General features: G+C 37.6%; 3 protein-coding genes across 5 annotated transcripts in view; 1 reads left to right on the top strand and 2 right to left on the bottom strand.

Annotated features, from left to right (window-relative positions):
- Positions 1–22,926, top strand: part of LOC134814478 (ELKS/Rab6-interacting/CAST family member 1-like) — a 75,910-nt gene that overhangs the window by 31,599 nt on the left and 21,385 nt on the right. The window lies entirely within an intron of this gene.
- On the bottom strand, positions 1,821–6,339 carry LOC134814480 (putative Dol-P-Glc:Glc(2)Man(9)GlcNAc(2)-PP-Dol alpha-1,2-glucosyltransferase). 2 transcript variants are annotated; one of them, XM_063822608.1, is made up of 11 exons: positions 5,984–6,333; positions 5,559–5,696; positions 5,085–5,260; positions 4,858–4,936; positions 4,523–4,708; positions 4,220–4,296; positions 3,932–4,107; positions 3,643–3,781; positions 3,382–3,507; positions 2,968–3,156; positions 1,821–2,675 (listed from the first exon to the last, which is right to left on the bottom strand). In XM_063822608.1, the coding sequence occupies exons 1-11, from the start codon at positions 5,996–5,998 to the stop codon at positions 2,519–2,521; spliced, it is 1,458 nt and encodes a 485-aa protein (XP_063678678.1). In that variant the 5' UTR covers positions 5,999–6,333; the 3' UTR covers positions 1,821–2,518. The 2 variants fall into 2 exon arrangements, with proteins under 2 accessions (XP_063678678.1, XP_063678679.1); XM_063822609.1 differs by having other exon boundaries at positions 1,829–2,675; positions 5,980–6,339.
- On the bottom strand, positions 18,552–20,982 carry LOC134814304 (multiple epidermal growth factor-like domains protein 6). Its single transcript, XM_063822401.1, has 2 exons — positions 20,893–20,982; positions 18,552–20,713 (listed from the first exon to the last, which is right to left on the bottom strand). Exons 1-2 carry the CDS (start codon positions 20,942–20,944, stop codon positions 18,552–18,554), a joined length of 2,214 nt encoding a protein of 737 aa, XP_063678471.1. The 5' UTR covers positions 20,945–20,982.

Below are 22,926 nucleotides of genomic sequence, written 5' to 3' on the forward strand. Positions count from 1 at the left end.
CGACGAGTCCAACTCGGCGCGCGTCCTGGTAGGTTGTAAACCTACAATAACCTAAATACCTAGACGCATCGAAAATCCAAAAAGGGCCCTAGAAATCGGGGCCTTTTAGGGCGTTGCCCCCCCTGCTACACGTTGTATATTGTAGGTTTATAACCTACCTTAACGGGTGATACTCGTAAAATATCTGTTCCATATATTGGAACAGACCGTCGACGAGTCCAACTCGGCGCGCGTCCTGGTAGGTTGTAAACCTACAATAACCTACCAAGACGCGTACCGAGTATCACCCGTTTGCCGTTATGTTGAATACCTCTTGTGCACTCCGGAAAATCAAAAAGGGCTGCTTTGTGTAATCAAAGAGTTGAAATAAATGAAACTTTTTTTGTTAATTCTGCCAAAATTTCCGGATTTCCAGGAACCATCTTAACGGGTGATACTCGTAAATATTTGTTCCGTCGACGAGTCCAACTCGGCGCGCGTCCTGGTAGGTTGTAAACCTTTGTCATACGTTGTATGACCCACCGCGCACGAAGTGCGCGGCTCCCCTCGTATCGTCAGGACGATAGTGAAACGACCGTGGGGGTCGCAACGTGATACAAGTAAACCTACAAGGAACGACCCCTCTATAGGCAATAGGGCGCGCTACTTCGAAGAAATTTAGAAGAGTAACATCCGTTTTAATTGACGATGTCAGTTCTTCGCAGCTCGGCGAAGCCCAGTAGCGCATCTCGCCGATCTAACGAGAAGCATTATTGATTGTAGCGCGATGCACTACTGGGTCGCGCGCGCGCATCCAATAATGCTTCTCGCAACCACGTATGCAGATCGGCGAGATGCGAAGGATTGACATCGTGAATCAACATTATTGAGTGCACGCGGCGCGGCCCAGTGACGCATCATATCCATCATCGCGCTACAACATCCGTAAAAAACAATCAATTAATCCTGTAAAAATATTTCCGAAATTTGTAAGTTTTCATGTTCAATGTTATTTTTGGTTTTTCGTAGTCCACACCTAACCAGTGATGTAACGAAGGCAAAAGGACCCCGCCGAATCTATAAATCGTTCTTTGAATGTGAGACAATTTGGAAAAACAATTATCTACGGTACTAGCAAAACTGCGAGTTTTGCTCTAGAAACATACTTTTTTGACATTAGGGGTCGTTCACATATTACGTAATCATTTTTACCCCCCCCCCTCCGTAATCAGTTTTACACATATAATAATAATATAATATAATAGCTATTGTGTCAAAATTACACTAGCGTAATCATTCGGAAACCCCCCCCCCCCCCCCCCCCTTCAGCTGATTACGTAATATGTGAACGACCCCTTAGAGATTTTACAGGCGTATCCCATATCCTTTAAAACATGATAATCTGATTTGTTCAATTTTTGCTACACGGACGGCCGGAGTGTGAAAAGGGGTTGCAACGTGTATCGGTTCAATTTTAGAGGGGGCACCAACAGGCAACTGAACGTTACGCCACTGCACCTGATCCTTAATTATAATATACGAACTTGGAATCTAGGCTTCCCTTTGTGATCAGTAGTGCGATCTGCAAGGACTCCCCTATACTATGCAACACGAGCTCGGAGTCGGCTTTTAGACAATTAGATATATCTCCACCGAAAGCGTATCCAATTTGAAACGTCAAATTAAAATATGTCTATAACTTGTATTGATTCTGCACTAAGTTTTAGCCTCTTTCTGTCCCCAACTTCGGCAGAAATTGGCTACATCTTGGTCAAGTAAATTTGTTACAGTTGCAATAAATTTGCTTAATCACTCACGATGACTCATTTACAACGAAAACGCATTATTTAAACTTAAAACCAAACTAAACAATGATTCACGGCCCAGAATGTAAAAATGAAGGCACAAGGCAGGAAGGTATGAAAATATATCAAATTTTTGACAAAATAAAATTTTTGTTACTGTTAATTACAAGAATTAAAATTGCTTGTTTTACGTTTATTCATAATCACTAACAATTTAACATCCTTCCATGATCAAGGAATCATTTGGACAAATATAAATGCGTGAAGTTGGGGGAGCCTTGGCATGACACCTACGTACCCAAGGTGCTTGATGAAAATAGGGATGCGGTGCTCATGACCATTTGAGTAAATGGGCATTTTCCGGCCAAAATCGAAAACCATAAATAAGTATTTCTGATACCATACTCTGGGCTGAGCTTGATAATTAAAGGACGACTGAACATACATTAGCAATATCAAGAGGAAATAGGAATCACAAAATCAATCAAATATCATAATCAACCAAAAAAATCTGACAAAATGAATTTAAACACTACATGATATACAGTAAATTTAATACAAAACCGTCTTACAAGGGGTGTTTGATGACGACGCAAAATTATTCAACTAGTCCAATTTTATGAATTACAGCCAGACATCAAACGTTTAATTAGCAGTTGCCCAAAATTATTCTAAAACAGTGTTAGATAACGACACCATGGTAATTAATGACGTAACCATGGTAATTAATGACGTCACCACATAAATCGCTGAGGGTTAGGAGTTAGAGAATCCGTGATCTCCCAGTCAAAAGTTTTGTTGAGGAAGATTTTGACAGTGACCAGGTTAATCACGGTGTACTGACAGAGTTCCAGGAATAACACCACCCACGAGTGTTGCGGCACGTGCAGCCTAGGAGTATTTATTGTTTAGAGACATACGTTCGACTAATATTGAAAATAATCTTATATTTATATTCAATGAGACTAGGTACCTAGTATCGAAGCTGAGCATATTTTTTCTGACTTCTAAGAATAGCGATTGTTAAAGAGGTTCAACAATCGCTATTCTTAAAGGTCAGAAAATAATAAGTCAGAAAATAATTAATAATAATAATAATCGACAAAAAAAACTCGAAAAACACTTTAACTAATCAATTTACCGATAATTAAGTAATTAATTATCCAATATTAGCCCTAATCACCTGTACAGCAGATAAGGTAGGATAAAGTATCTGAACTCCAGCAAGCCCTGCGGTACAATCTGACTAGCCACGCAGAGGAAATAGAGCAGAGTGAAGAACTTGGAGTGGACCGTTGAAAGGAGGGCCACAATGTTTAGGAATGTGTAGAAACATACCGGGAGGAGGTAGTACATTGTGTAGGACGTCCGACTGAAGTGATTTGTTAGATAGATTGGGGACTTAATACACTACTTACACTGAACTAGATATGAAGTACTTAATTCACTTGTTAAAAATTACATAAGTTATGTAAGGGAGGGGTTGGGCAAATTTTATCAATCCAACATGCCGTGAGAGATGAAAATTAATAAGTCCATTAACCCCTGTGTTATAATTAAAAATTAAATTAGAAGGTACATTTACAAACCAACTTACTTCAGGATTTTTCGCCAGATGTAAAATGTATAGTGTCTGTTATCAGCCAGAAGATAGGGATGCTCATATCGGAAGAAGTAAAGAGCCAAAACTGCACTCATGAAGAAAAGTAACACGTGTACAGGCCTGAGATAACAGTTAATATCATTTAACTGGTGAAACGGTGAACTAGGATGGAAGTTACAAATTTGAGCACATTAAATTAACAAGAAAATATGTAATTATTAAGCAAGATGCATGGGAATTTAGAAACTGTCTCACTTAAAAACGTAGTAAAGTACAGTGAGATGACTGTGTCGTAGCCGTTGGATCATGTGGGGTAAGGAAAATGCAGTAAGGAAGAGAAGGAAATAGAGAAACTGAGGGAAATGTAGAACTGCTGTGTGGGCGCTCTTGTCACCTGAGGGTAGGAACAGGGTTAACTTTAAGTGCGGGTAATTCTTGAAAAATGTCAGTGAACTAACACGTTCGAAATTATAACTTTTGACACAATTTCAATTAGGAAATAATATCCCAGAAATATGTCAAGTTGTTAGGAATGAGTACTTACCGACAACGATACCACCGTTTAAGACAATAAAAACACCGAATCCAGCGAGAACCATCAGATAAGGTAGGAGTAAAAGCAGATACTGCCAGAAATATCTCAATATTACTTTAACAGCTATTTCCATTTGAGAGAAGAAATCATCGCAATGCTCTAGTAATCCTCGATTTTCGATGTCCCTAAAAGTAAAGTATGTTAAGGCTCAGAAAGGAGAGCTTATTTCTAGTCAAAGTTGGAGGAAACGGTAATTGAGAAGAGATGGACAAAGAAGGCTTTATCTTTACCACTGACCTAATAACTACAGTTCCAGCGGTAAAGCCGACCCATATAATGTTTGTTTGCCGAAATAAAACTGATATGGCGCCCAGCTGAAAATAGCAGAGGATGGATTTATAATCATGGTATGGAAAGGCAGGTCAAATGTACATAAGACGGCTAAAACAAGTGGTGGATGTTAAAACGCGCGTGCGCGCAAAATTTTATGCTTCGAAAATGTTTGAATTCTGTGCATTACACAGATAAAGTTGCTCAGCGCGCTACGTTTACGTGACACATTTAGCGACTAGACTGTGACCGGCCCTCGTCTTCACTTACCATGGCAGATTTCAGATGATGGTTTCTGATAGAACAACTGTAACTAGCTAATACAAATAACACACTTCCAACATCAGTATAATATAGAAGGTTGTAGAAGTAAAGTAAAGGAAAGCAAGTCAGCACCAGACTGTTCATCATGCAGCATGTTCGGTGTATCGGCTGTATACCTAAACCGGGATCATCCTGAAAAATAAAAATTCATAAGATACCGCGCTAGTAGATAATTTTATCTAAAAAAGGAGTAATATTTGACTGGAAGTTTTTGAAATGAGAGATAATTTCTGTCAACAGTACACTTCAATATAGCAGTGTGAATAAGTACACGAACTTACCTTTAAACGACGAGATAGCTTCCTGAATATCGTGTACATAACTACAAATATCAATACTGACATCACTATGTTGACAAACCTGAAAAAAGAGATAACATTAATTATCATAACTAAGAAATTGCATACAACTAATCACGGAGAATGAACGTTTGCCGTTTAATACACAACATCAGATTGAAATCTTAAATTTCATTTTCAAGACAAAAACTATCCACAAGTGGACAAACCTTAGTTTTTCCAGAGAGCAATACTCAATGTTGGGTTTACCAGTCATAAACCCTGCACAATGTGCAATAACTGCGTTCAGTAAATACAAGCCAGGTAGCGTAGTTATCTTGCTGTCCCATACTGTCCAGTTTCCTGCGCAGAAGTGTTGCGCCTGGCGCACGTGGAATACTTCGTCCTGAAAACAGCAGGGTGTTAGTTCGTCAGCAGGGTGTTAGTTCGTTAGTATATATTAGTTATCTTAGAGCGTAGAGGTAGCATTCGACTGACAATATTATTGTATCAGAAAGTGAAACATACACGCTCCAAAACTACATCTGCCATGTGTAAGTTTTCAGCAACATTCAAACGAGAAACACGCTAAAATGTCTAAGTAACCTATCTATTCATTTATAAAAGTTTATTTACTTATAAAATTAACCAATCTATTCATTTATAAAAGTGTATTTACTTATAAAAGTAACCAATCTAATTACCATGTAAGGGTTAGTTTGAGCGTTGTTGATTTTAACAACTTCCCCCAAAGTCACTGCTAACATGGCAGCTGCAAAGAAGCCGCACCAACTACTTGCAGGTAAGTCTAGTTCTGATATTGTGTTCCGAGCTATGTCAACCTGCATTCATTATATTAATTGAGTATTTAATTAGTTAGAACAAATTATACACACAGTGCTCAGTGCTCAAGGGATTCAATCGGCAATCAAGTGCATAATTTTCGAAAGAACAATGAACTTTTCATTCAGAGAAATAGTCCATGATAGCTTTACCCAGCTTTAACATGATTCTAGAGGATCAGTCAATGTATTTTTATTGAAAAGTTAAACCGTGCTCAAATAAACAAAATTATGTTCGCCAAATTGGCACGAAATATCACAAAACCAACAATCATCACACTACCTACACTTTGTTGGTACATGGCGTAGGAGCTGGTCCTGGCATGGTGCACCAAGGGGTGATCGAACACGAAACTAGAGGACCGGGCATGTTTTCTCCGATTGGAGCTTTTCTCTTGACTCCGCTTTACTCTCCTTTCCCGGTGCTCCTCCTCATGACGTTTGGACGCTCCTTCCTCTTCTGAAGAAGACGGTGAACTAACTCGAGATCGGGTGACTTGAACTCGGTCAGATGATCTGCGTGTAGGGGTGGTAGGCGCTGCACTGTCGTCTGATGATGAGTAGTAAGCGCGTTGTTTGGGGAGCACGTGTCGTGTTGTGGGGTTTTGTTGTAGGAGAGTGTCGTCAGAACTGCTCATCAGCTAGTTGGGGTAGGGTAATGTGATATTCCGTTTAGGTTTCAATGTTAAGCAACTTAGTCTTATCATACTAGTAGTAGAATCAGCTTATCGGTACTTAAAATCACGAGTCTTCAAAATTATTACAGCAGATCACAGCACATTTTCAAACATATTGCTGAACAATAAGGAGGCGAAGCAATAAAAGGGATATGAACAACTTAGAATAAAATTAAAAAGCCATCATGAATTAATTGTTGGTTTTCTGCTGTTGCTGGGGCTGTCTTCCAGGTGGTCCTCGGACAGGTGGGGTCCTTATTCTTCTGTTCTCTCTGGACCTGTAACAAGACATTTAATTAATTAACAAGACATTTAATTAATTATGACAGTTTTATGTGGGGGTTTATTTAATGATTTTGAACAAAAATTGAAGGCAGGGTTACTTTAGTTTAGGAAGACAATATTCACGAAAAGATCCAAGTAACAGTTTATAAAGTCCACGTACCTGTTCCTTACTACTTTACTGTGAATAGCACAAGACACACAGTAGTGCAATTTGACGTAGATCTTAGGCAGGATATAACTCTTGTAAACACTCTGTTCCCCGATATCTCTCAGTGCGGCAGCCTCTACTATGTTCCTTATTATGAACTTCTTAATAGCCTTGTCCTTGGGAACGCAACGGGCACAGTTGGTGCATCTCAGGAATTTAACGTGTCCACGACCGTTCTTGTTACGTCCTCCATTACGTCTCTTCTTGGTCATTCTGGCTACTTTAGGAATGCGTGGATTAAAGAGTGATACTTGAGAAATTGAAACGGTTAAGTATAATGTTCATAATTTTATGATATTAAGTATTAATGTCATACGTATAAATTGAATAAAATTCAAACTATACCAATAACAGTTGAACCAAAATTTACGTATCATAAATCTAAAGAGGTTATTTACTTATCATTTATTAACATAAATTAAGAATAAAAGTTGGGCGATTTATTCCGTCGAGAAAGAAGGATGAAACTGTTTGGCTAGTCAGAGTAGCTACAACGACAATCTCATTTATCTGATGATAATTCTACAAGTTTCTCTTCTGTATGATCCATTTCATCTTCTCCAGAAGGAACCATTTGCATTACTTGCAGCTCTGAATTTGAAGGGACTATAAGTCTTTCTAGCAGCAGAGCACTGGTTGGTTTTAAATATCGATAGTAGTTATCTATGTTATCCTTCACATAAAACTCAAACTTCTCATAAAACTGTACAGCCTCACTGTTTGAACTTTGAACATGTAACTGAACTGCACTACATTTTTCAGCTTTTGAAAGTTCCAACACAAAGTTCAGCAACTTTGTTCCTATCTTCTTTCTACGATAAAGTACCAAGCACCCCAGTGTCATTATATAGAGGATATTTGAGTCCACCTTACAGCATACCATTCCCACATACTTTCCATACCACATGGCCAATCGGCTGCAGCTAGGGTTCTGTAGCACATACTGATAGAATTTGGGAGTGTAGTGGATCGGGAGGATGGAAGCGTTCAGAATTTTTAGTTGCATTATGTTGGACTTGTCTATTTTTACCAGTTCTGAACCTGATCCAGCATCTTTGACATCTGCAGCCAGCATGGATACATCCAGAAATGTCCAACACTTATGTCGGGCAACGTTAAAATGAATACAATTCGAATAATTGCGTGCTCTTACAGAATTCAAATAATAAAATCACATCTTAGCCTCAGGCATCAGGTGCATCCTGAAGAAATCAAATTGCGAGAAAAAGTAAATTTTAAAATACATAATTTTGAGAACATTTCAAAGAAAAGTACAATTGAAAGCAATGAAACAAGGTTTGTTATATAATTAAAAACTCATAAATAAAATGAATCTTATTGGCCTTGTGGGGCACCTCGTCCGTATCCTCCTCTCTGAAACATAAATTGATTAGCAGATAAACACAAGGAAATATTTTAGACAATACTGGGGCTCGAATCAGATTACCAAAGACTCTCGTCAGTTATGTGACACCGTTTAAAATACTGTTGTGAAAATTATGTACTTTGAGAGCAGCGCTAAGTCAAGTTAATGCCTAGATCTTAATCCGCTCCCAAAAGTTTATTGTCAAGCGGCCTTTACAATCAGCAATATAACTCTAACTGCCAACTAAGATAACACTTGTTTCAGTACTGAAAACGGGAATTCACTCAGATTTTTAAGCCTTTATTGATCATCATGTAAAATGGAAGCAAACAAACGAGGTTTCAAAAATGAGCAGACTTACGAATTCAGGTTGGAATCCTTGTCCGGGACCGACATTCTTGCCTTCTGCGCTTCTGTAGGCATCACGATCATCTGATTTAGGTCCGGCAGGAGCTCCTGAAGGTTAAAAGAGTAAATTATTATTAGATAAAGAATAAACCAGTTAAGACATGTGAAGTTTAAATTTTAATTAAGCAATTAGAATCTTCATCAGCGAACCATACTTAAAAAAACTAACCTTGTGGCTTTGGTTTAGGAGGGGCAGTCGTTGTTCGAGCTGTGGGTCGCTTCAAGGTAGAAGGAACGATTTCTTGTGGTAAATGGAGATAGTCTCTCAAGAAAGTGATTCCATCATTTTCCAAATACCAGTAAAAATGTTGCCATGCGAACTGTTCCTTGACGTATCCCTTAGATCTGAGCGACTGAAATGTTATTTGTTAGTTTAAATGATTCTGCCTGAATACTTCATTCTTTAACGACGAGAGTGGCTTATATTCATCAAGAGAAAAATTGAAAGAATTCACAGGAAATCATAAACTTGAACTCTGCTGACAAACCTGCATGGCCTTGATTACTTGAAGGTTGGGCACTGACTTAACATTAGGATGTGTGGGGGCATTAAAGTCCTTCTTAGCCACGACAACTCCCTCTTTGAAGAGGTGTTCAAACACTGCCTTCCTGTTCTTCTTGGGTATGAGCATGGCTGTACAATGTTAAGAATTAGAAACAATTTTAGGAGCACAGTTCAATGTTACAACTGTTCAAAAATATAGAGGAATACAAAAGTGTTTATTTAACTTTAGTGTTAAATCGGATGTAGGACACACCACATAATTTTTTACCGATCCATGACTCAAAGTGCCGAAGGCACAAAAGAGTCAAGGACAAGGGTTAGCGAACGAGGTTTTTTTTTGTATATGGTAGCTTTGCGACCGTACCTGCGAGCGTGCGAGCGACCGTACCTGCCTGCACACACTGTAATCGCCCACGTGACTACCTGCGCAAAGTTATTTTGCGGAATAATCCGAATTAGCTAATTGTTGGCACGCGGCGCTGAACTGACCAAGTACATTGTTAATTTCACCATGTACATATCCCACTAGGCACTAATTGATAGCATACTATTATTATTTTGAGTTACTTATACTATTTTGCACACATCCGTGTCGGGTGTCAGGTTGCATAAACAATAAGCATATGGTTTTTAAAAATATACACGATTTTCAAATTCAATATGGAATTATATTAACTTGGTGGCGCTCGGCCTGTCACTTCGCCATATCTGCATACTTATAAACAGTGAAAACTGGGGTCCCCAGGTTGTATAGAAAATGATAAAATACGCCATCACGGATTGGGAAATTGAGCGGCCATGCACAAAAAAAAGCGGCCGCATTTCTTGTTTAATTGATTCGTCAAAAGATACGCACAATTTCTATGAAGAATATCTATCTCGACCAACTCTGAATACGATAACACTTAATCACACATGTAAACTTCAGGATATGAAGTTAATGATATTTGCTGCCTGAGTGAGAGCAGGCCAGAGGTTTGAATGACCCTTTCTGAGTTTCCAGCCTACAATCTTCAAACATATGTTACTTTTTTCTTTCTCAAGACCAATGTCTAAACCGAGAGCTTGCATGTCAGTAAGAAAAACAATGAACATTGACCATCCATCACGAAAGCAGGAATGTAGTAGTAGGAAGTGCTGTGGTTTAAAATGCGATACAATGAAGATGAACCAAAGGGTAACCTTCCAAGATGCAGAGGCGGCTATTGAGGGCGTCCAAAGAAAGCGCATGCATGATCTTTGTGAAATTTTGTGTTGTTGGTCGTCCAATCCTACGTTTGGACGACTAAGCCTCGCAGGTTTAACACAGTTGATCGTAAACGGTACAAAGCACATCAAGCGCATCCCACTGCAGGTAATCTATATGATTTGCTTGTCCAGGACACCTTGCCATTTGAACTATCGACTATTACACTAGTAATAATAATAATATGCTATCAATTCGTGCCTAGTGGGATACATACATGGTGAAATTAACAATGTACTTGATCAGTTCAGCAACGAGCGCCAAAAGTAAAATACAATTTTATACAATTTTTATTTTCCACAGAAGAATCAATACATATTGAATTATAAATATCCGATAATTCCATTAATAATCATTAAAAGTTGCTTTGTCATTTGTAAAATCAAAAACGAAAAGCCCTACGCTGAACGCGCGCGGCATTTTTTCTGCAGCTGCCTAGCTTCAAGCTTGTAGCCGCTAACATCAAAGCCGCCGCGCGCGCCCAGTGCTGGGGTGCATTCTCATTAACAATTAAACTTGGTCAAAGATATTTATATACAATTCCTAAATTAAATCAATAATCATGTTAATATGAGTATTCAACACTACTCGACAACAAATATTTGCCGGCCCATCAACGATTCAGTCGCCGAAACAAAAATCAAATGTTTGCTTTTTCGTTTCGGGGACTGTTTGAACTCAGTACCATATCCGACTAATCACACTTTATAATGGTTAAAATACAAAGTAAAAAGATTTACCTCGATGGGCCAGCATTCGCAACCGCGAAACGTTTTGAGTACGACAAACGATGACACCACCACCAGCCGTTAATTGATAAGTCCATGGGTGACGGGATAAAGTTAAAGTAAGATGTACGGATGTGTAATTTCATATTGCCTATCACCTATCACCTAAGTTACTTTGCATATACTGCTTCTAGTTACACGATAGCGATCTCAGTTCCCAATAACGTGTGACCCAACAGAGGGGATTGTGGAAGGACACGTACATTTTTCATTAACACGTGCCCTGATTACCCTCTCCCTTGAGCTACTATACGGGGAACGTTGACCACCAGTCTGTAGTCAGATCGTTAATAAATTATACTTTAAAATTGGTTGCCGGGTGATGGTGTCAGTGAGAGACGTTAAGTTGGGTGAACATTGGTACAAAAATATAATAATCTAGCAGTTTATCTCAAAGTTAAAATCACTATTTGTTAAAGTATACAAACAGTTCTATTCAAAAGAACAAAGTCCGAGAGCAGAGAGAAGATTTGGAGACTATACACGCATATGTGGGGTTTAAATTTGGTATTAGTAATTTTAGGGTTCGACCGAAAATGTTGGTCGGTTGGTTAATAGGGAGCAGTCACTGTCATTAGAATTATCAGATTAGGAGCAACAATTAGAATCAAATTGGACATATTGTGTATTGTGTATTGTGAAATCAGTGAAACCTAGAATGGCGGTAAAATGCTAACGCGCCTTGTTATGCGCGCTAACATACTAGCTGCTGAAAATAAAGAAGTATATGCATGATAATGTCGTTTGGCGTCAGCGCCTGCCGATACCTGGATTATATTGTGTTTAACTTAGAATTCAGTGAAATTTTTGTCATTCCATTCAGCACCATACCTGTTTTGGGCATTCATCAATGACTTTTGTAATTTATTCTTAACAGAAGAACAAGAGGAATTAAAATTAAATGAGCCAATTTTACAAAACTCATTCCACAGCCACGCTGATTTATAGATGAATTGTTTAGTTGGAGAAGGTGTGATTAACATATTGTCTTTCCTATGAGATATGGTGAACAAAGAGAACATTGAAATTGGTACTCTTGTCTTAATTATCTTAAAAAATTCCATTAGGCAACGTAGTCTATATAGGTTCTCTACAGCTAGTAATTTATGTTTTGCAAATAGAGGTTTGGTAGACTCCTTAACATAAAAATCGCAACCCAAACGTTGGGAGCCGAACGGTCTAACTCTAGCACATGTTTTGAATTTGTCTACATACCTTTTATGGTCTCCGAATAGAATTCTTATACATTTCTTCTGAGTAATAAATAGTGGTTTTAACTGGATATTAGGAATACCTCCCCACACAGAAATAGCAAAACCGAGATGTGATTCAAAGAGAGAATGGTAAATTTGTTTATATAGTGATTCTGGTAAGCATTTCTTAATACGGTAGATACGTCCACAAGCACTGCTTAGTTTTTTGTTAAGAGATTGTATGTGTGGTTTCCAACTTAATTTGTCATCAATAATTACTCCAAGGAATTTAGTTTGACTAACACGCTTGATTACCTTGTTATTCATGGATAGGTAATAGCTATCTATATCAGCGTCTAATTCATTATTGTTACGTTTATTTGGAGAGAAGTACATGTAACAGCACTTTTTTACATTAATGTGTAGTAGGTTTACTATCATGTACTTATTAACAGCCTGCAGTATTTTGTTAGCCATGTCATATACCTTATCCTTTGAGTCGGCTGCAACAAATATATTAGTGTCGTCAGCAAATAGAACAAATTTACCTAGAAAAATTATTTTATTCAGATAAATTCAGGACAGGTTTAATGATGATATGGAATTTGAATTTTATATAAATTTACACTATGTGGTTGGGGCATTTTGCATAGTAAATATGGTTACTACTCCTATATATCATATTATTTGATTGGTATTCGATTTCTGATTATTTCCCTAAGAATATGATTATTATATCTCAATTTGGCTTTAGGTAGGGTGCCCCGCTAAAAAAACTGGATTCTTCCAGGAAGCATCCCGTGCACAGAGCTTGGTCTACATATATATTAAATTATTAACCATTCATTCTGTATGTGCACGAAAATTTATTTCAATCAAAAACAAGCTACAATATACGAAAAACAACCTCGTCCGCTAACCCTTGTCTTGTCAACAATCACAAGATTCACATGTAATGATGGATTAAGGATAAATTGGATCAAACCAACATGTCCTTCCTTAACTGCTTTTCCCTGACACGATGACTTCGCACGGCTATGAGGACACTCTGAAGTAGAGAAAAGCGAGGTCTTGCTCTTACAAAGCCCATCAATGGGCATGTTACTAGTCTCCTTTGTCTAATACTTTTGCCCGCTTCATGACCTATTATACTTAGTGGTAGTTTTATAGACCACATTTAATTTATTAACTTATCATACTTAGTATTTATTTTTGGTGACTGTATCACCCAGTTTTAACATTTGATAATTGTACAGTTTATTGACGACACATTGACTGAATGTTATTTTATATTCTAATTTATATTCTAGATATTTTATTTATTTTCCAACAGACGACAACTTCCTGTTTTTTTTTCTTCTATATTAGTTACTCATATCTCTTGTACAGACTTTTTTACAAGGACATTGACAAATGATACTCACATTAGGCATTCATTATTGCATCTAAATTATTTCACTTGCATTAGGCTTAGAATTTATTCTCTGGTCAACAGATTTCAAATGTTTAATTAATTTGTAGTATGACAGTAAGGTATATAAGAAGTTATTTAATTTTGCTTGGGCTATTATATTGACTAGGTATTGAGGTTTAATGATGATATGGAATTTGAATTCTATATAAATTTACACTATGTGGTTGGGGCATTTTGCATAGTAAATATGGTTACTACTCATATATATCATATTATTTGATTGGTATTCGATTTCTGATTATTTCTTAGGAATATGATTATTATATCTCAATTTGGCTTTAGGTAGGGTGCCCCGCTAAAAGAACTGGATTCTTCCAGGAAGCATCCCGTGCACAGACCTTGGTCTACATATATATTAAATTATTAACCATTCATTCTGTATTAGTTGTTGTATTAGTAAAGCAAACAGTATGATTGCATGGGTTACAAGGAATCTCATTATAAGAGAAATTAATGTTATGAGAAATGTTTATAAAACTATAATAAGACCCCACTTGGAGTATTGTGCTCAGTTGTGGTCTCCACCTGCCTGCCATGGGAATTGGGCTACTATCATTGAACTGGAAAATGTCCAGAGAAGGTTCACACGCCTTATTGATGATATTGGAACACTTCCTTACAGTGAAAGGTTGGATGCCTTACAGATTACAACACTCGCAGAGAGACGGGTTAGAGGAGATTTGATTGAAGCCTACAAAATTGTAAATGGATTGGTTGAGTATGGAAAAGATATTTTCAATTTAAGTAGATCGGGAGATAAAATTGTTAGCACTAAATCTAACAATATTGATAGAAATATTAAAACCTTGTCTAATAATTTTTTATCAGAGCGTGTTATCAGCTTTTGGAATAAATTGCCATCTTTTGTTAGAAATTCAGTGTCTGTTATTGATTTTAAAATTAATCTAGAAGAATTTAAAAAGACTAATAATTTAGTAGACACAGGCAACTTTTGGGAAGTGTCAAATATAGTTTTAGCAAAAATAGAGGGTGTAAATTATATCGAAAAGAAGAAGCAACAAGTCCAATATTTATATAAAAATCCTCGTGTTGCCAAGAGAAAGGGAATAAATATCTCATGAATTTGTTTTTTATTTATTTATTTTTAAATTAACGGTTTTTAACTTTTTAAACTTTTTTATATGTAAATAAATTATGACAATTATGTTAGTTATAGAATTTGTTTGTTTTTAATGACGAAGGCTGTGAAATGTTCACAGTTCTGATAATGAGGAAATCAGAAAGAATGTTTAAAACTAGTGATGATGTTTATGTCATTATTCTTAATCTAATCTAATCTAATCTAATCTGTATGTGCACGAAAATTTATTTCAATCAAAAAAACCTTAATACAGCTTGGTACTGCCTCCTGAGGTAAAGAAGGCAATAAGTCCAAATGATCCTTTCTCGGTTTCCAAGACCCGATCTTGCTCAAGGTCTCTCTTTGCCCTCACGTTTCTTACATAAAGTGCAGGAGGACTGACAGTAACATTAAGAGCGGCATGCGGGCGAGACAGTCATGTATCTAAATGTATCTAAATGTATCTAAATGTAGAAAGTCTGCTTTAACATCATTTCATCAAATCTGGTGCAGCAGTTAATAATCAGATTTAATGTACAAGAAGAGTCTCGTAATGAACAAAATAAACATAAATTAATTTTGAATGGACATGGTCTGAAGCAACACCCAGATTAAAGGACTCCATTAACATTTGCTTATTCAAAATTGAAACCACCCTGATTAAGCCAGATGCAGAAAGCTCAATTCTCACAATAACTAAATTCTTTACAAGACTCAATCTCAACTAAAATTCAAACTCACCACTTAATAAAACCTTTCGGCGAAATTTTTATCATTATTTTCAAGATAGTCGTTGACTTCAACTAAAATTAATTCGTATCAAATTCTTATTTTAAACAAACTCAATAATTTGCAGACTTACAAATCTTTGACTTTAAGGACATTCAGTTAAACAAACGAGAAAGTCGCCGGTGTAAATTATTTACTGTTAAATAGTGTACAAATTTATGATGGAGACATAAAATAGTAGGCAAAATAGCCATCTAGATATTTGGGTAATACCGTGCGAAAACATACAGATCGCAGGAGAGACATTAGGGAAGTACGTATCATAAACACATTACTTCGATAAAATGTTCGATTTCCTTTCTAGTAGCGCTCGATTTTTATACTCGTTATACAAAACGTGCGCGGCGTCACTTTTTGAATTACCGTTCAATTTATTCTCTGCAAATTTACATCAAAAGTTATTTTGCTATTCAGACCTAGATCTTGAATTCATTTAATTTACGACAAGATAAAAGATTATAAAACTGTGTTTTTTTGTGAATTTCCAACTGCTTGACCATTGTTAATGGTCCAGCCCGGCGCGCGCTACTTCGTAGCACAATTGCCATATTTCGAGAAGAAAGCGGCGCGCGCTACTTCGAAGAAATGTAGACGAGTAACATCCGTCAACCAACTGCTCACATATATTTTCAAATGTGAAATGATATCCACAAATCTTAACTGTTAACGGATGTTATTCGTTTCAATTTCTTCGAAGTAGCGCGCACCGCTTTTTTGCCCGAAGGCAAGTGGTACGAAGTAGCGCGCGCCGGGCCAAATCATTAACAAAGGTATTGTATCACATCGTGACCCCCACGGTCGTTTCACTGTAGAGTTTCGACGATACAGGGGGAGCCGTGCACTCGTGCGCAGCGGGTCATACAACGTATGACAACAATTACAAAGGTCAACCCTAGGACGTCTGGATTTCTTGACGGATGTTACTCGTCTAAATTTCTTCGAAGTAGCGCGCGCCGCTTTCTTCTCGAAATGGCCCGATGGCAAGTGCTACGAAGTAGCGTGCGCCGGGCCAGAACATTAACAATGGTCAACTGGATTTCCAGCTACGTTTAACATTTAAGAGTACAAATGAAACCAACTGAGAAAAGACAATTTTTGAGAAAAGACAATTTTATTATTTATCACCAATTCAATACATAATCAATAAATATTTATCCGAATAAATTTGATTAAAAATTAAATGATACAAGTATGCTAGCAGCTAGCGCGCTTATATTCGATAAATATTCACGCTGTTAAAATGGGTTTTACCACACCGCCACTCACATTAGCACAGTTGGTGAACGGACCCAGGCGCTGTTAAGCTTTTATGAGCCCTGGTTGACTGCTGAGAGTAGCGAAGGGGCTGATATTAATTTTATCTTAGTTTAACCTAGATTCCAATAAAATTTATTGTTTGTTGTTAGTTGAATTCAAAAACAAAAGAGTTGAAATAAAACTCAAAGGTATCGACTAGGTATCGACCTGAAAGCAACCCAAAAACAAATGTGTACAGCATGTGATTGATGTAATTAATCTAAACTTATTAAAATTCGTAAGCCGTGGATGAATGGGAAAAGCGAGCGACCGATTTCATTTTCGGCATCATTTTGCATTCAAATGTTATGCTCATCTCTGCTTGTTATTAAATTTTGCCTAAATAAAACACGAACAATTTATTTCATCATGTTGCAATATTGAAGTATCATGACAAGTCTATAATCGAACAACAGTTCGGTTCCAAAATAGATTTAATCGGATCCGTTCATATAAACGTTTACATAGTTAATAAGGGAAAGGCAAAAGGAGTCAAACAGAATTATATAACTAAACAGAATTACACAATGGAATATAAAATAAAAACGAATCTTTCCAAAATGCTGAACAAATTTTATATGAGTTTTTTAGATGAGAAACATGCAAAGATATGCTTGTAGGTTTACAACCTACCAGGATATACATCCAATATATGGAACAGATATTTTACGAGTATCACCCGTTAAAGATATGCCAAAACTAAAAGTGCACTTGAAAAACATGATCTCGTGAAAGGTAAAAGTAAGAAAAATAATGAAATAAATCTATGTTAACAATGCAAAGTATATTCACAAAACATAGCCACGTATTAAAGATTTTTTAAAATTCGTTCACTTTCCAGCTATTGTCTATTTTTGATAATTGTAGGTCACAAAAACAATGTTTCAATTACCCAAGTATATAGTTAAATTATGAAATACCTTAACAATAACATACATAAACAACATACATAAACAACAGATTTTCAAAGAAAACCTCCAGTTTTGAAATGTCACACCCCGCTCCTACTAAATCGCTCGCCCAAATTTTAAGAAAATTCTTGTGAAAAGGCCCTTTGGGCATGAAAGTGATCTAGATCGGTGTATTTTTGGACGCTGATTCCGAATCACCCCCATGACGAAGGGTTAAAATGCTTCCTTGGTCACGTGACAGGCTAGTAAAATACGAATTCGATTGTTTAGGGCCCGGGTTAGGGTTAGGGTTGTGGTAAGGGTTATGGTTAGCTTCGGGGTTATGGTTAGGGTTAGGGTTGGGATTAAGGGTTTATGTAAAACCGTTTTGTACGACTGCAAAGTGCAAAACCATAAAAACCATGAAAGTCACGTGACATTTTTGGGCGAGCGAATTAGTAAGAGCTGTCACACCCATTTAACCGTGTTTACCTGAGAGTGTGAAAATGTTAAAGAATTGCTGTGAACAGTTGTGAGTTGTATTGGTGCTCTTACAAAAAGGTGGGAAAAAGTTTATTAAAGCGAAAAAAAATTGAAGAAAAATAAGAACAATACCTAAGTAACTTTGATAATATACGCACTATTCATCTCATATGGTGTCGTATATATCCTCATCCGCGTATATATCCTCGTCCACACCCCCCGTAGAGCCCTGGACATCATTCACATGGCAGACCGCTTCATTTTCTATCACCTGTCTTATCCTGGGATCTTCCGGATCTCTTCTAGCTTCACTCTGCTGGTCTCCGATACCCACCTCTCCCTCTGCAGTGTAGACTACTCTAGGTCCTGTCGCCTGTTTTCTTCCGTTTCTTCTCTCATAAAACAGAAGCAAGCCTAGCAGAAGAGACAGCAGTACCGATAATCCTAATGCGCCTGCTAGTATCGCAATACTTTTATTCTGGTTCTTTAAGCTTGTGTGAAAAGGTTGAAGAGACACACAGGAACCATTTCCTTGGTCACTCCAGCTCCACGTTTTTCCATCTCGGCAGGTGCAGATGGACGTCATCGTGTCTGCTGAGGTATCAGGAGGACATTGTTGACACTCCAAAGCTCCTATCAGACTAACAGAACCTACATTGCAGATCTCACAAAGAGTTCTGTTCCACAACTGTCCTGCTGAGCAGGTGCAATGTTCTGAGTCAGATTCTGGGTTTGTTCCTTCTGGACACATGGCACAGGATGTCATATTGGAATTCTTGTACGTATGAGGAAGACAGGAACATTTACTAGAGCCAGCAGTTGAAGTCGAGAGTGGTGGACAAGGTGCGCAAGAAGACATTTGGGAGGTTTTGAAAGTGTTAGCTGGACAGAGACCACAGGAACCACTAATTTGGTCTCTCCAATTCCAAGTAGTCCCAATAGGGCAGCTGCAGGATGTCCCGTTGTGCAGTGGTGTCGAACCGGAGGGACATTCTGAGCAAGTTAGAGAACCTCCAGGACTGGCTGAGCCTTCTTTGCACACCTGACACAGAGTTCCGTTCCAAAACTGTCCTGCTGAGCAGATGCAATGTTCTGAGTCTGCTTCTGATGATGTTCCCTCTGGACACATGGTACAGAATGTCATATTCGGGTTCTTGTATGTACCGGCGACGCAGGTGCATCTTTCAGATCCGGCAGTGGACTGTGAAAATTTGCCACAAGGAGTGCAAGCAAACAACTGGGAGTCTTTATAAGTTTTCGGCGGGCAGATGCTGCAGGAACCGCTGGTTAGGTTCGTCCAAGTCCAAATCATCCCTCTTGGACAGCGGCATATAGTGTTGCTATTCAAGGAATTTGATCCTGAAGTACATATAAGGCATTGCAAAGCTCCCTCTGGGCTCACGGAGGATTCAGGACAGTTTTCACACTTCAGCATTACTTCATCTTTGTATTTTCCCGAAGGACAGCTAAGACAGATAGTTCCGTTCAGAAACATGCCCCCTGTACATTTGCAGGTAGCAGAGCCTTCTGTAGAAGATGAGAATTCAGGGCAAGCAGTGCATATTAACATGTGGTTATCTTTGTAGGTATTCAGGGGACAGAGCTCGCAGGAACCGTTATTTTTCTCATCCCAGCTCCAAATCCTTCCAGGCTCGCAACTACAGGATGTTCCGTTCTGCAGTGGTGTCGAACCGGAGGGACATTCTGTGCAAGTTAGAGAACCTCCAGGACTGGCTGAGCCTTCTGGACACAATGTGCAAGAGCCACTGGTTCGATCAGTCCAGGTCCATATCTGCCCAGCTGCACAACTACATGCTGCTCTTTCATCCAATGGCCGGGAACCTGCTGGACATGTGATGCACTGTGAATTTTGTGATGCACCTATTTGACTAATTGCTCCCTCTGGACATGGAATGCATCTTTGGATACCTGTCTCTACTTTGAAAGTGTTGGAGGAGCAATTCACACAGGTCCCTGAGCTGCGGTGTTGACCTGGGGAGCACACTCCTCTGCAAGTTAGAAACACATCTTCACCATGGCCACAGTCATGTGTTGAGTCAACATACGTGCAGGAAGACCATTCTGTCGAAGAACATTTGACTTGATCAAGTGTTATAGAATAACTGTCCTGCAAAGATTTCCACTTATGACTGTTTGTATGGCTACTAAACGCTTCAAATCCCATCAGTTTACAAACAGCATTAGATGCGTTATTATCAGTATCATAGTGATCGTCACATACTGTTCCACCATTATACAGCAGTAAACCCTCCTCTCCCTCAGTTGTTATTGTATTTCCGTACTGGTCAACCAGTTCGAAACTACAATCTGAAATATTTCGTCTCACTTCAACCTTAATTTATTCGCAATTTAAGATTTATAATCTTAACTGTGACTAATTGATTTGCTATAAGTGAACACATATTAGTTTCCTAGTATGTCTTCAATTTCGTATAGATAGACTTAATAACTCCAGACTTCCACAACACAGCAATCAATTAACTTACCAACGTGTTTCACTAGTATGGCGAGAAATGTGATCTTTAGAAGCAACATCATCACGATTAAAAAATTGTGAGCTGCAAGAATTAACTGAAACGTACGATTTGTGATCGACTAAAGTCTGTACATCAGAATTCGAGACCAGTAGGCAGTATGATTTGTCGCTGATCGTGAGTTTATTTATCTGATACAATATTTTGGTTTACGGTTTTAGTCTTGTACATTGATTACATTTTGTAGTAATTCTATGGCTGGAATGTTGGTATAATTTCTACTTGAGTAGCTGAATTATTGTACCCGGGATTTCTGACGCTACAATTATTAACATTAACACTGTCTCAGTTTCTCAGAATTTCATAGGTATGATATTTTTGATACTCACGGCACATATTTTGAGTGTAAGTGTAACGGAATTTGTCCTGTACGTGACTTTAGAGATATAGCACTTTAAGTTTAGAGATAATAGTACGACTGTGTCATGTGGAACATGGCCCTACTTTTCTGAAACATTTAGAATTCCGTCAAATCTGCAAAATTTGGTTCAAGAAATATCATATTTGAAAAAGGGACAGAAACAAGAAATTGGCTTATATATGATTATCCAATTTGTAATTATACTTTCTCTGGAATGCTGTCTCCGGCCGGAATTAAACCTCCAGTGGCAGTTCCTCATATTATCCATAATTAACAGACTTATTGGTCACTGTTCTATCGCTTATAATGCGCAATATTTAAACGAATATAATCCATATGACAACATTACACGAAATATGCTAAATAGCTGTAATTCGTAATAATTCAGATGGGACTGTGGCTGTATATAAATACTTTTAGTTTTAAGCTAAATCATAGTCTACCATTTTATCAGTCAACAATTGATCAAGTCACAATTTCAATTAAAATACACTTTTTTTCTGATAGACCGAACCTTTGAATGTGTATCAGAGATACACATTTATATTGTTTAGCATTCGTTCTTCAAATCGAGAAACATCATCAAAAATGTCATTCTCTTCAGTAATGCAGTGTTTGAATAACAATAATAAGTTCAAGCAACAAATTTAGAAACAAAGCTCCTGCGCAGGAAACCACCTCTACTGTTAGCCGGAAGTGATGCTCCTTTCTGAACTTTTTTGTTCTTGCTCTGTCTGTCCGTCACTGAAGTTAAAAAACGCGTTACAAAAGAAAATTAATTAATTAATTATTTAATCATAATCATAAGTACAGATTAGAGACCCTTCAAACAAGCAGAGTCTTTAGAGCTTGTAGTTGTTATTGAACACTTTTCGTATAATTTAGCACACATTTTTTGTTTATTTTCATAAGTCAAATTTTAATACTTACAATAAAATCAAGTTGGTTATATCTTATGTTAATGAAGTCAATCAATGGTTACCGTCTAGTTGTTCCTGAAATATGGTGCTTGCCATTTACAGAATATGACGCGTTAATTCTAAATCCGATCGTTTCATAATTGCATCATTTAAGAAAAGAAATTATATTGTTATATGACTATATTACCTTTGCAATTTAAATGATTGGGGAGTCGTGTATTTATAGTTAGCCGCTGGCATCACCAATTTGGATTAGCGGCACAGAAACTGTTTTTGTTCGATTTCAATTCAAATGGATGGACAAATTGCTTTTAATTCGAAGAAATAATACCACCGATAGAACATACCTACTCACAGACGACCGTTTTTAGAGTTGATTTATGAAACTGTAATATAAACTACTAGAAACCCGCTAGTCGAAAGCTTTGTTCGAGGAAATTTTAAAAATCAGTTATGTTTTAATTTCTCTTCATCATACAGCTCTGTTATACAGTAGACATAATGAAATTTATTTAACAATGGCGACAGCGTTGTTAGTATTCGGATTCCCAAAACGATACTTTTTACCGCATCAAAAAATACCAATCACAACCAAAGTTATGAATATAAGTCATAGCGTGAGCGTAAATGTGAGCTAGTTTTGAAATTATGACGTAGCATACAGCATAACAACGCGCGTAGTTAAGATGTTTTTGCTCGCGCACG

This window comes from Bolinopsis microptera, chromosome 4, assembly GCF_026151205.1.
Source record: "Bolinopsis microptera isolate Bmic1 chromosome 4, MBARI_Bmic_1.0, whole genome shotgun sequence".
Lineage (NCBI taxonomy): Eukaryota > Metazoa > Ctenophora > Tentaculata > Lobata > Bolinopsidae > Bolinopsis > Bolinopsis microptera.

Bases quoted from the DNA above. Each gene is read 5' to 3' on its own strand.
- LOC134814480 (XM_063822608.1), bottom strand. The intron at 5,261-5,558 runs GTAATTAGATTG...TGCTGTTTTCAG, and splicing joins CTCAAACTAACCCTTACATG to GACGAAGTATTCCACGTGCG. The intron at 4,937-5,084 runs GTTTGTCCACTT...CTCTTTTTTCAG, and splicing joins TGCTCTCTGGAAAAACTAAG to GTTTGTCAACATAGTGATGT.
- LOC134814304 (XM_063822401.1), bottom strand. From the start codon at position 20,944: ATGATGTTGCTTCTAAAGATCACATTTCTCGCCATACTAGTGAAACAC. The intron at 20,714-20,892 runs GTAAGTTAATTG...GAAATATTTCAG, and splicing joins CATACTAGTGAAACACGTTG to ATTGTAGTTTCGAACTGGTT.